Source organism: Buteo buteo, chromosome 9 (genome assembly GCF_964188355.1).
Source record: "Buteo buteo chromosome 9, bButBut1.hap1.1, whole genome shotgun sequence".
Classification (NCBI taxonomy): Eukaryota; Metazoa; Chordata; class Aves; order Accipitriformes; family Accipitridae; genus Buteo; species Buteo buteo.
Window position 1 is genome coordinate 21659068 of NC_134179.1, and position 13621 is coordinate 21672688.

The 13621-nt window shown below is 38.0% G+C and overlaps 1 protein-coding gene across 6 annotated transcripts in view; it reads right to left on the bottom strand.

Moving 5' to 3' along the window:
* Nucleotides 1-13621, bottom strand: part of PTPRK (protein tyrosine phosphatase receptor type K) — a 417854-nt gene that overhangs the window by 372798 nt on the left and 31435 nt on the right. The window contains exon 1 of one of the 6 annotated variants that reach the window (XM_075035666.1): nt 1026-1080. The exons of the other annotated variants lie outside the window; for them this stretch is intronic. Within the exon in view, the coding sequence (XP_074891767.1) occupies nt 1026-1044 (19 nt within the window). The 5' untranslated portion in view covers nt 1045-1080. Of the gene's footprint in view, nt 1-1025; nt 1081-13621 lie in introns of those variants that run through there. 6 annotated transcript variants of the gene reach the window in all.

Below are 13621 nucleotides of genomic sequence, written 5' to 3' on the forward strand. Positions count from 1 at the left end.
TAACAGTTGTGTTTGGTTAAGAGGCAGGACCCTGCAACAAAACACCCTTCCCATATGTACCACCTATTTGCCTACAGAAACAGTCCACACACAACTTCTGTACCCCAATATATACTTGGTATTAATACTGGTAATCCTAAAAAGAAAAAAGAAGAGGGAAGGGGGGAGAAGAAGAAGGGGGGAGAAGAAGAAGGGGGGAGAAGAAGAAGGGGGGAGAAGAAGAAGGGGGGAGAAGAAGAAGGGGGGAGAAGAAGAAGGGGGGAGAAGAAGAAGGGGGGAGAAGAAGAAGGGGGGAGAAGAAGAAGGGGGGAGAAGAAGAAGGGGGGAGAAGAAGAAGGGGGGAGAAGAAGAAGGGGGGAGAAGAAGAAGGGGGAGAAGAAGAAGGGGGGAGAAAAGAGGGAGGAGAAGAAGAAGGGGGGAGAAAAGAGGAGGAGAAGAAGAAGGGGGGAGAAAAGAGGAGGAGAAGAAGAAGGGGGGAGAAAAGAGGAGGAGGAGAAAAACAAAAAAAGAAGAAACAACAATTCTTCCCCTCTCCCCTCCGAGAGCTTTGTCATTCAGGTATCAGTGAACCAAGGCAGTTTTGTCATCGCATAAACTGTAGCTCATTAAAGCACAAACAAAACTAGCTTTAGTTTTACATGAAGAAAGGGATTCATGGCTTGATGAGAAAAATTGCCAAAAACCCCACTGCAAACTTGCAATCTAATTAAACGCCTTCTGTTACACGTAGCATGAAAACTACCACCACTGCTTTTTATGCCTCTAAAACCACTCTGCCTTCTAACTGTTATTTACCTCCTGTTGACCAAGTGTATAACAATGCTGGCATGCACCCTCCAGGATTTCCACAAGCTCCTACAGACAGTATAGTTCTGTGTACCGCCACTCTTGTGCTAGCTTGCAAAGAAACATACCTATATCCCCAAATAGAGGGGTTTTGTTTCTGGGTGGCACACAACTGTGATATTTAAAAAAGCATTGTCAATAACTTAATTGCCGTGTAATGTCAAGTGTAATATACATACCATCAAAGGTTAATGACATAGACCATTTCCCTCACCCCAAAAGCTCACTGGAGTCAAACTTCGGAAAGATGACTCCCTTGAAACATTTGGCAGTCATACAGTCAGATTAAGTAAGTATACATGGAATGTTAAGTACTTCTTCAGTATTTCATTATCTCCCCAGCACACAGTGCCATTGTATTGGATACAATACTTAATCTTGCTTTCAAAATTAAAAAGTGCAAGTATCCACTAACATTTGATATTATTTAAAACAGAACTCCTAACTCTTAAAAACAGATGAAATAATTCAATTGTACATGTACGCTGTAAAGTATCAAAAGCCTCCCAGTGAATCAGAAAACAGAAAATAAGAGAAATATACTCAGCAATAAAAGCAGTACAAGTCTTGATGCTTTTCGAGTTCCTGCGCACACAGTAAAATTCTGACCACTTCAATGGCAAATTTTCACTCAATATCTGTCTGCTAGCACCAAGTCTCTCAGGAAGACTCCGTTCACAAAAAGTACAATAATTAACTGTAGGGTTCAAGGCAAAACACAGGACAGGACTTCCCAAATTTCAAAAGTCCTTAGCAGAATTCAAACACCTATTATACAAATGCATATCCAATTATGTTTTCATATCTGGAAAACAACAGTCAGGTTAGCTACTAGCCAGAAGTTTCTATAAAGAATCAACTAAGACACGGCAGGAGACACTGATGGTAAAATTGATTGGGGACCACTAGAGAAGGGGAGGATGACATCAGTGACAAATAGCAATGAAAAAACAGCCCATTTACTGTTGTTCTCCAAGGTTAGGTTAAACTTCTATGTAGAAAAAGAGGTGTCTAAACTTTTCATACTGGCAGCAGTACCGTAACTCCAAAGTATTAAAAGACCTTCTGAAGAAGACAAACCTGACCTCTTTTTATGACAGTCAAAAGTATGCACCCTGACAAAACAGATATTTGGTAACCTGATGAGAGTCAATCCAATCTAGTAACACTTCCAGGCTCAGAAAGGCCCCCAGAAAAGGTTGCCTTTAACTACTCTGAAAGTTTAAACTCTCAGGGGGGGCAAACAAAAACAACAGCAACAAAAAAACAATAAGTCATGACAGCTGAGCACAGCATAGACTCTTCCAAGAAGCAAACAGTCAAAATCATCTTCCAGTAATCTGGTGGAAAAATAACATGACATGTGTAACAAAAACATGTGAATTTACACTCTGAAAGCAAATCCTCACATGAAATGCTGTCCAGACACAAGATTGCTTTAAATTACTTTCTGAGAAGTCTGAATTTACATCACAGATGTAGCTACATCAAGACTTTCTAACACCGAATTTTTCATACACATTACAGGTTGCTCATGAGACTGTTTTTTTTTTTTTGAAGCCATGCACCATCCCCTTCTGCTATCACTACTACACTTATTTCTTCACACCTCACATTTTCTTACATATGACAAAGTAGAGCTCCTGTAGAGTTAGTTTATCCGTATCCAAGCACACCAATCAGATAAAGGAGACATTACAGGTGTCTAGAAACACGTTGACACACACAACATGTGTTAATGATCACTTGAATTTTTTTTCACTGTTTTACAAAGCAATCTTGTACTATAAAAAACACCCAATGTCTGATTATTTTGGATACAAGAGGACAGCCATAAGTCTTTCTGCAGACACCATTTTATAACCCTACACCTATAACCATCACATAAACTCACATTATTTTTCTCCCCCTATTTTCAACGTATCCCAAAGAACTTTAAAGATACTTTATCCAGGTTAGCTTGTCTCACGGACCTCCTTCCCAAAACATTTCCTTGTTAGACCACAAAGGCAATGCCATTTTGTATTTGATTATGGAAGCATCCAACCGTTTTTAAACCCGTGTTTTCCAATAACCTCCATTTCACAGCAGAAATAAATCAGGGGTACTGCTACTACCCCCTATGCAGAATCAGGCACAGCGAGTACAGTCCCAGGCTTTCCCCTCATCTCTTGCTGCTGCTGCTCAGTAGCTCCTCTTCAACTTTGTGCTAAAGACAAGGAAGAAAACAGTTCCAGTATTTCTGTTCCTGCTTCCTTGACTATCCATTAAATCCTGTTTCAACACAACTTAAGCACTAGGTTCTTTCCACAGGTACTGCAGCATACACCGAGTCCACAGTTGCTACAGTCATAGGCATGCTTGAAGTTCATGCCCTATCTTATCCTGTGACAACTTGTTCAAATACCAATACCTTTAGCTACACAGGCAAGTTGGAAACAAAGTGCTGCTAAGAAGGAAGATTAAAAAACCTTAACTTACTATTCATTTTCTTTTTAGCTGAGGAAAGTATAGCAGAATCCAAGCTGTTCTGATCCACAATACGAGTTACCAAAAATATGCAGAGCGCAGCGCTTGGCAGATGCTGCCCTCTCCCACTACAGTGCCTCCTATAGGGGTAGAAAGCCTTACACTTTTTTTATTCAAGCCTACCTAGTGAAAAAAACCATTGTTCACTTGCACTTCCCTGACACGTAAATACTGAGAGGAAAGCCAGTCAAGGCAATTATAACTCCCTGAAACAGTACCTTTAAACAGATTGGATGCAACCTAACCCACTTTTATTCAGTAACTGCTGTCAAACATCAAATGCAGCACCAAGGCACAATCACCTCATCCCACATTAACCCTTTTTTTTTTAATAAGCATGTAAACATTCAGAATTTCTATCTGAATTGGCCTCTTCCTCTTCCAAAAAGACATCACAATGAAGAACACTGTATCTAGTCCTACCTTCACAGTTTATGAGGTCTAATCGCCTGTAATAACTTTTTTTTTTGCCCAAGTATTACTTCAGCTGTGACAGTTAGCCAGACCACTTTAAAATTTGAAAAAGTATGATTCTAAGAGCCTAAATTTATCCACAAAGTCTCAAACTGACATTTTGGCCCAATAAAATCTTCTGTATATTAAATCACGTCAATTAAAAAAAAAAAAAAAGAATAAAATTATGCTCTTAGAAGTTGTTTTTAAATATTTAGAACTAGACTCTGATCTCAGTGATTTTGGTTCATTGGTGGTATCCCATGATACCTGTGCAGCTCCTAAACATAAGATATTACTTTTTAATGGCTCCATTAAACATGTTTCAAGATACAAAACAATTTTGCGAGGCCTGGGGGAATGAAAAAGGAAAGGTAAATTATGCTATGTGTGAGTCAATTATGCTATCTGTGAGTCAACACTAGCTCTTCTTCACTCTCTAAATATCTACACAGAACACTGTTTCATAACTGCATTCTGCCTTGGACTTTTTGACAGCACATGATCATTAATTGTTTCCTCCTTCTAGATTCAAAAGGAAAAAACTAGAGGAAAACTATCAGGTTTTAATAGTTCATGGTAGGTGGTATATGAAAAACCTAATATGTATTCAAACAATACTGATTTAATCCATGATAAAAGTTTATTATAAGGTTGGATACCACATTATCCACAAACATCCAAATGTTTTTGTTTATACAAGCAGCATTTGTAATTATAATTTAATATTCCCAGTTATGAGAGTGACAGTGAGATTCATTCATTTATTCCTTAAAAACTAAAACAACATGGGAACTCCGCGACAAAACTCCATGTGTGATCATGCTAATACAGCTTCTGGGAAGACACTACTTAAAAAATGAAAAGGATGATTCAGCCTCTCTTTGTGTATTTGTTCTTTCATTCTTCTGCAATTGAACAGAAATTTGGATTAACCATTCCAGTATTTTGCATTATCTCATTTTCCATGTTATGTGTTAATGACTTTGGACTATGGAGCCAGGACCACATAAGCAGTTGTGATCTCAAAGTGAAAAGCTCAATATCACATTACCAGTGTCATAGAAATAAAGTTTTCACGAAACCTTACTGTAAGCAGATTTCACAGAAACTCATAATAGTTTTGTCTAGTTGCCTTTGTCTATTGAAAATAAGTATCAAATTTATACAAAGTAGCTTTCTATACCCTGGTCTTACACCCATGATTACTGAAAAACTAGTTTCTGTAGAGTCTGATAACATCCAAAGCAAGGTGGCAAATATCTTCTTTATCTATTTTCGTTATGAGAATTAAATGTCCCAAACCTCTTGCAATAGTTACTATAGAGAAACTGTAAAGTACAGGCAAGAATAAGTAGCCTCATTAACAGTTAGTCAATTTTACTTAGCAATTCCAACAAGAGCAAATAATTGGCTGTCAAGCTTAGCATCACATAGAAATTCTCACAAAGGAGAATTGGTTTCTCCTGTGTGGCAAAAGTGAAATAACTGCAGTCTACACAAACAGAAGGTTCTGCCTCCAAAGGTGTTTTCCCAAACTATTTGTCTTACTCCTCAAACAGTTCCCCAACTTCCCCAAAGTTACCAAACTGAAATGCAATCAGGTAAATTTAGACAATAATTTGTGTACTTGCAGACCATGAATAAAGCCATTAAAATCCCTACATCTACCACTTCTGATTCCCAGTTTGCAATACTCACTCATCATGAGCACAAAATGCCCTAATGGAAATAACACAGGTTAAACTTCACAATGACTACAGATCTACAGTCTAAATTAAATTGCCCATTTTATCAGAAGAGTGCCAATATCTTCTTTTTTAGTTTCTGACTGAGATCACGGCTTAAATCCTTCTTAATCTGAGATGTGATGAAAATGTATCAGTATTTACAACTATCCTATACACTCTTACAACTTGGCATTTAAATCACTGATAATGGCATCTTTCCCTCTAGAAGTTCTGCAACCAATCTGTCAAGCATATCCTATTTCAGCAAATCTTTCTAACCAAGCAAATTCAAAACTCTCCATTAGGTGATCTGCCAGCATATCTTCTAATGCATTAGTTGCCAAATTTGAATAAAAGGAAAACAATACTGACAGGCATTCAAGCCTGTCAAGATCTATACTAAAGCTGCATTTCTCTATACAAGACCTACACTTCAGTTCTAATGAAGCCAACGAGCATAAACAGGTACTGTCCCTGAAAAGGTGGCCCTGTCCTCAGACATTCATCCTACCACTGGCATTGGAGAAACGATACAAATGAGCAGGACAGAACTCAAAACCCTCCCCTTCTGGCAGCAATACACACTTTTTATTACACAGTAAGAACAGAAAACATCCTCCAGGCTCCTTCTCCACCAGTACCACCATGTCCCCAGTAAATTTCCTACTCCCATAAAACTTCCTGTGTTGGGTTTGTTGTTGTTATAAAGAGGAAAGATCAGCTTACAAACATCATAAATCTTTCCTTTTGTAGCCCTACAAGTTCTTTCATGCTCTTCATTAAGGGAAAAACACAAATCCTGTACAGGCAAGTACAGAACACCAAAATCATCCGGAAGATAATCACCGGGTGTAGACATCTCCAGGAAGAGTGAGAAAGGTGGCCTGACTTCAGCATACCTGTCTCTACAAACTCTATACATGGAGTGTGGACTGCCCATCCTATCTTCATCACTGGCCCTTGCCTGACTGTTAATAAGTCACTTAAATCTTGTTTCCTAATCTCTACCATAGCAACAATAACAAAAGTGCAAGTGTTCCCTATGCCAGAGTTTCTTAAATAAATAAATAAATAAAGAGGAAAACTTTTTTTTAATCTATATTTCACAGGTTTAGTGAAAGTGCAGCCAGGTAAAACCAGAGGCTTTGAGAGTTGGAAGGTAAAACTAACAGCTGGAGATTGTATTCACCCAACTGTGATTAGTACCAGCCAGACCAGTCTCCCTGACTCTTAATCCACCATGAGAATGAGTGGACTTCAGCCTAGCTGAGGATTCCACCAGAAGCAAATATTAATTCCTTCCAGCAAATACTACATCTGTGTGGAAGGGCGCAACACTTCTTAATGCAAAAGAACTTTTAACCTTTCCCCAAAAGAATACCTTTAGTCACGGCTATTTTACAAATGGAATCAGACAACTTCCTTGCTCAGATAAGCCAAGTACCAAAAGGCTTAATTGCACCAGTGACAGAACGTGTGAAGGTTCCTAACTCTTGGTAAATGATTGGCTCAATAGCAGTGATGCTGTATTAAAGATTCCATGAATTTTAAAAATGCATTTTTAAAGCATCCGTAGGAAGGACAAGCCCATTAATGGCATACTGAAAGGGTATTTTTCAAGCTCCTAACTTTTAGCTTGAGCAGAGAAAGGGAATCTGATTCACTAACCAACAAGCTAACAAAGGACTAAGAAATACAAAAAGAAAACTCAGTATTCAAGAGAACAATCAACAACATTTCTCAGTTTATGCTTCCTCCATTTTATAACAGGTTCATGAACAATGGATGCGGTATATACAAGTAAATTTCTGACCTATATCTAATCTTTTGTAGTTAGAGGGAGATAGATATATCTACACACTCAGGCAATTGCCACAGGTGTCAATTCTATTGGAAAATACTATGCTAATTTTAAAGGGTTGAATTATACAATGTTGGAGGAAGAAATCTGGTTCTAGGCTTATTTAAAATGTTCTAAGCACTATCTCTAAAAATACAGGAAAGTTAAACATAGCTAGAAGCATATTGCATAAAACAGATATAATGCTACACCAGTACTATGAATAACTGGTAGGAAATGCTTTACTCTGTTAGCATCTTCAGTCAGTGGGACTAGCCATATACAGTGCAAGAGAAGCAAGGGAAAATAGACACAGTTTGGTGAGAAAAAAAAAGAAAAAAATCAGCAAGCTAACTGCTATGCTGGCCCTTAGCTATTAATAGAATAGCCATTAGGATAGCTTAATAGTTAGCTATTCTTCAGCTATTCCTTGATTAACATAATAAAATAAAATTCAGAGTAAGCGATTAAAAACCTCAACCCAGTCTGAAGCTGTCTTGAATATAAAACTTGAATCTCAATCTGAAAGTGTATTTCTTTCCAGGTATCTTTCCCCTTCTACTTTCACTTCTTTCCAGGTGACAAATATCAACTGCTTCATCACAGGCAGAATGCTCTCTGCAGATCTGCATAAAATGATTAATTTTGCATATTAACATAATGGCTAGGAGAACAATTTGAGGGTGGGGTGAGCAAGGGGGGGGGTAATCATGAGGGGAAAAAAAGTCTTTTTTCTAAGTGGTGGTACAAAGGAAACTTCATTTTCCTAGCTTACCATCTATATATCTGAGGATGGTAAAGATGTACAGTCTACAGTGATAAACATAACTGTTGAGGTGTTTCAATTCATATAGGGCTTGGGGTTTTTTGTTTTGTTTTAAAGATAAAAAAAATCTGTTCAGAGATGCAATTTAAATCAACAATTTAAAGGTAAGCCTTAATCTATAGGTAACAAATTGCTGCAGTCTGTTCCAATGTATTTACACAAATACCTTTGATGCATTCAGGGTATAAAAGGACATGACAAATTAAAAGGACTAGTATTCAAATGCAGAATGCAAAGCTATTTCTCAAGACAAGATTTTTGAAGGTTGCATGAACTTTTTAGTGAGTCTTCCAATATCACTCTAAAATTCCATATCTAGAGGCATATCAGACTTCAGCTCTTCAATAATGCATCTAATAAAAAAATTGTTCAGAGGAAGTGACTGAATAAGGTCACAGTAGGTTTTTGGGGTTTGTTTTTGTTTTTCCCCTGGAATCAAACTATGACACCAATTATATAACACCCCCCCCTTTTTTTTTTATTTTACTGATGAGTCCTTTACCCTCTTTTTGTTTTACTTTGAAGATGTAGCATGACAGAACAGTTACATTTGTGATTTAATCACCTGTTTCACGTCTCAAGTAACACAACAAGCAATCTTTGTATGTCGTGTTGCAGTACACAAATAATAAACTGATCATGTAAGACTCCATAACATTAGTCCACTGTAATAATAAAAAGTAGTATTTGGTCAATCAATTTTTCTACCCATTATTCCCATTTCACTTGTTTTTTTAAAAAATGGTTTGAAAGCCATAATTGGAAGAGTCTCCTATCAAGTACAAAAGCAACCAGTATCTGGACTATCTAATAAGACCCTTTCAGTTGCAGGGAACATACAGCTTACGAGAGCATGCCTCTGTATTTCCATATACTCAAGACTGACAAAAGCAATCATCTCCTGTAATTCACAATCAAATGTTTGCTACTCTATAGCACGTTCCGCTGTACTGTGCAGTATATGATATTCTTATTTACTGAAAACAGTCACTCCTGTTTTCCATTAATTTATAGACAGGACAATATCTCTTAAGCATTACATTGTCAACTACACATGATTCTTGGTCCAAGTTAAAAAAATTTTAGGCTCACCATGTTTTAAAAATTATGTAGATCACCTGCCCTTTTCAAAAGAGTAGTAACGCTAACACAAATCTTTTGTTATTTCCATGGTCTGAGACATAACTGATCACAGAAAAGATATATACCATTTTCAGCTATTTCATTCCATTGCTTCCTCCATGAGGTGACAAAAACAAACATTGCTGACAATCTTTAAAGATTGTCTTGGAACATGTATAGTCTCTCTCTGGGATTAAGTCTTAAAAAACTTTACTTCATTTCCTATTACAATCAACTGGTTTATATAATAGATCAAAGTACAAATAACAGGATGTCAACTTTATGTTGCTTGGCTACTAAGCACTGTATTTTTTCACATTTTCACAGTCACTAGCAGAGGAATTTCAAGAATTCATTCTTACGCTGAGGTGTGCTATCAGCCACCATTGAAATGGGCCTGGTAATCCAGTCCGTTTACATGTTCTGCTACATGCAGAAAGCATTTGAAAGAAATTCTTCTAAATGGTCTATGGTAAACTGTATCTGAAGACGGCTATCATTTCCCTCCTTATTCCATTAATTCATTCTCCTTTTAAGAGAACCAACTAGATGGGACACTCCACCAATGCAGACGCTGTCCCAACCACAGACGAACACGCATGACCAACCACACAATAGAGTAATTCGCCGGACTGCATCGCAAACTTCAACATATAGTGTTCTATGTATATTGGGCAAATAAAACAGTAGGTAACCCAAAAATGAAAGCCAACTTTAGATAGCCAAGGCTTAAACCTACAGAGTCACCCTAGTGACAATGATTTTGTAGATATCTTGAAAAATATTTTCTCAAAAATAGCGAACTACTTTTTTTCCACTGAAAGAGTAGTTGAAGTGACAGATACTTGGACACCTTGCCACCCAATATACTACAGGTAACTCTTCTAGGACTGTAGTGCACCATCCCGCTCTGGGCCTTTCTCAGGGGTGCCAAGTTATCGCTCCTCTGATTGATACCAGACACCATCACAAATTTCTGCTTCTTATTGTTTTCACACAGCTGAGTTCCTACAGTTAAAAAGATCTGTAACCACATTTCACTTATAAATGTAACTCTGAACTATGACTCCTTTGGGGTTGATGAGGCCTCCTCCCTAGCTGTAGGCACCACAGGAAAATAGTGCTCTACAACTACTGTAACCTTCATTTTCTAGGAGACAGGACACAGGTCTGCAGGGCCTCCACAACCAATCCCAGGTATAAAACTTTGCCCCATTTAATTTATGGTCACATTAAAATGTATGCAGTACGTTTTCAGCAGCCTTGAAGAGAGCACTGATGACTATGAGTGGACTAGCACAAGCATGGCAAATGCAGCTGTGAAGTCTTCCTCCAGGGGTTAAAAGACTTTCAGTGTTCCCCTCCTCAAAGTCACTCACTTTGCTGCTAGGCTTTGAAACATACAGATTTGTGAATCCACTAAGTACATACTTTCTCTAGGTTTATGGGAAACAAAACTTTCTCATATTCAGTTGTAAGACTGAGACTCATCTCACTAATAATGAGAAGAGACCAGCAATTCAGTTTACAGGAAGCAAAAGGCAAAAAAAACCACAACAACCCCCAAAAAACCCCAAAACACCACAAAAACCCAAACCCCAAACCTCTATGTTACGCATCTCATGCCAAAAAATGAAGTCACTGAATACACAAAGATAACCTGAGTTCCTGCTTTACTCCTGCTCCCATACTACCAAAGCTACAGAGGATATTCCAAATCAGAACAAACAAAAACCTGCTAAATATTTTGCTCCTTGCACTTCATGGAGTATGTCTTCAGGACAAAGCTACCTACGTATCAGTCCACAGCCAATATACATCAAAGTCTTCAAACTCCACGGCATGTGAGTACGGCGACTATTGCTAAGCTAGGCCATCTTCGGTTTAACATTTTTTCTCCACTATCTGACCCCAGAAGGACTGTTAATAATGTGTTGAAGAAGCACCACCCCAGCTTAAAGGGTAGTGCAGCATTACCCTTCATCACACAGTTCAACCTCTTCATTTGTCTTCGAAAGCATTCTGGATAAGCAGCTGCTCTTCATGGTAACTACCTCCTTTGATTAACTGCTATGAAAGCCTCTATCAATAGGGTATCTTTTTATCTCATATCTCCTGACAAACTTTGAAAATCCTTTTACAGTGGACTCTACCCTCAAGGTCTGAGTTTAAGCTGCACCCTCCTCATTAACTATATTGTAATTGCTCTCAGCCAAAACCTGTTTTTCTCCTAGCACCAGAGCTCCACTAGACAATGCTGACAAGGCATTTGTGGATTGAAACATCCTGGCAGGCTCACTCCAACAGCATAATGCTTTAGAGGTATTATTGCACAGACCTGATTAGTTCAAAACACTGCATAAGTGTGTGTAGTGTCTCCCTACAGGAACATCAGAGGTCACAAAAACTGTCCTTCGAAGTCCAAGCTTGCCCTTATTTGCATGCGGCTCTGTGTCTCAACAGCATGCATTTGTTTTATTTATACCCTAGGACCAAGCTTGCATGTGCTGGATGAAATCCACTCCTGATACAACCCTTGAAAAAAAGTTTCACAAATCGCTCATTTCGATTACAGCAGCCAGCACTGAAACCAACTAATGTCTGTGGTACACTTCCCCACAGCCAATTCCACACCAGGAGTTTTCAGAAATTCTCAACTCATGTCTCAAATACATACTCTTCATTTTTGTTAGCAGCCACTGACAATAGCCCTCAGCTCAAAACTTATTTTACTGGTAAAACTTCTCTTTGGGCAGTTTTGCCTTCATGGTCTTTGCTTCTAGACTCTAAGTTTCATCTGGCCTAGGAGCACTCAGGAGACTATCTCTGACCCACAGAACTCTTTCCAGTGGCTTAAATGTGTGTCTCCCATTTTTAGCAGTTTCACTGAATTTCTTAAAGGAATTACAATCAGAGTCGGTATTCAGCTTCCCCCCCCCCCCTTTTTTTAAACTATTTTTAAGTTCCCCACTTGTAATTTTGCATACCTCCCTGTAAAGAAAGCTTGTTTTCTTCTTTATGAACATGTTGTGAATGTCCCTTATCAATTACCAAATTAAATTCCAATTTATATTAAACTAATGTCTCTCTCAATATTCCTCAAAGCCTTGCCACTAGGCATTTTTCCCTCCCAGATACAAACACAGCTAATACCAAGATACATGCCAACAACTACAAAGTTTCCTTCTCCTGTTGTCTCCTAACTTATCATTACTCCTTGTATGGTTTTCAAAAGGACAGCAACTACTTCAAAGCAGTTGATAGTCCTTGTGAAATCATCAGCAAGATTCATATTTAGAAGCTGCTGAGAAAGAAGTTTGGAAATTACAGTTTAAAAAAAGCTGCTAGATGATTTTCCTACTTTGTATAACAAGTTTAACAGGAAAAAAAAAATCCCCCCAAATAACTTACAGAATTGTTTTGCCCCAATAGTGACAGCAGCTTAAGATCACCAAGCAGTATTCTTAATACCCCTCTGAGCTTCCATTACTCCTTTTGACAAAGCAGATTCTGCATGAGCAAGTCTCCTGAAAATATATACTAGGCCTGTCAGTCTTGCTGTACCATACAAAGTATAGAAGTATTAATTAGCAAGTTTTCAGGATAACTCACTCTTCCCTACAGTGTGGAAAACAAACAACCAAAGTCCAGAAAATAAACTTTATCACTTAACTTTTACAATACCTAGCGCACTTCAAGTTCTCTTCCTTCCTACCTCAGGTTTACCTTGTAACACCAGAGGCAGGTAGCAATACAAATGCAGTAGCACTTCTGCTTTAAAGTTGTTCTAAAATGGTTGCAAGTTTACTAAGTGGAATATAAAATTAATTAGCAAAGTGCAACATACAAAAAGTTGTACAAGATTGCACAAAACATTCATGCACAGAACCATGGAAATGTTTCTCTTCAAATACTGTTTTTTCAAAAAAATTAAATACTGAAAAGTAACTTAAACCCCTTCCTCTCATAAGGAAGTTTCTCACTGTGTTTAGCATGTCAGAAAACACACAAATTCAACTGCAGCAGAGCATTCCACAGCTGCTGGTACAAAGGACACACAGCAAGTGTTAAGCATTAAACCAACACAAACAGCAAATCGATTTTCCAGAAGAGCCTTTTGGAGCATTTCAGAACTTCAAAATGGAGGGAAAGAGGCAGGAAAGGGGAACTGCTTTGCTCTTCTGTAGACCAGTGATTCAACACTAGGTAGAGATGACAGAGAAAATGCAAGACATCACAACTATTAAATAATAATGTTATGCTATTATGACTTTG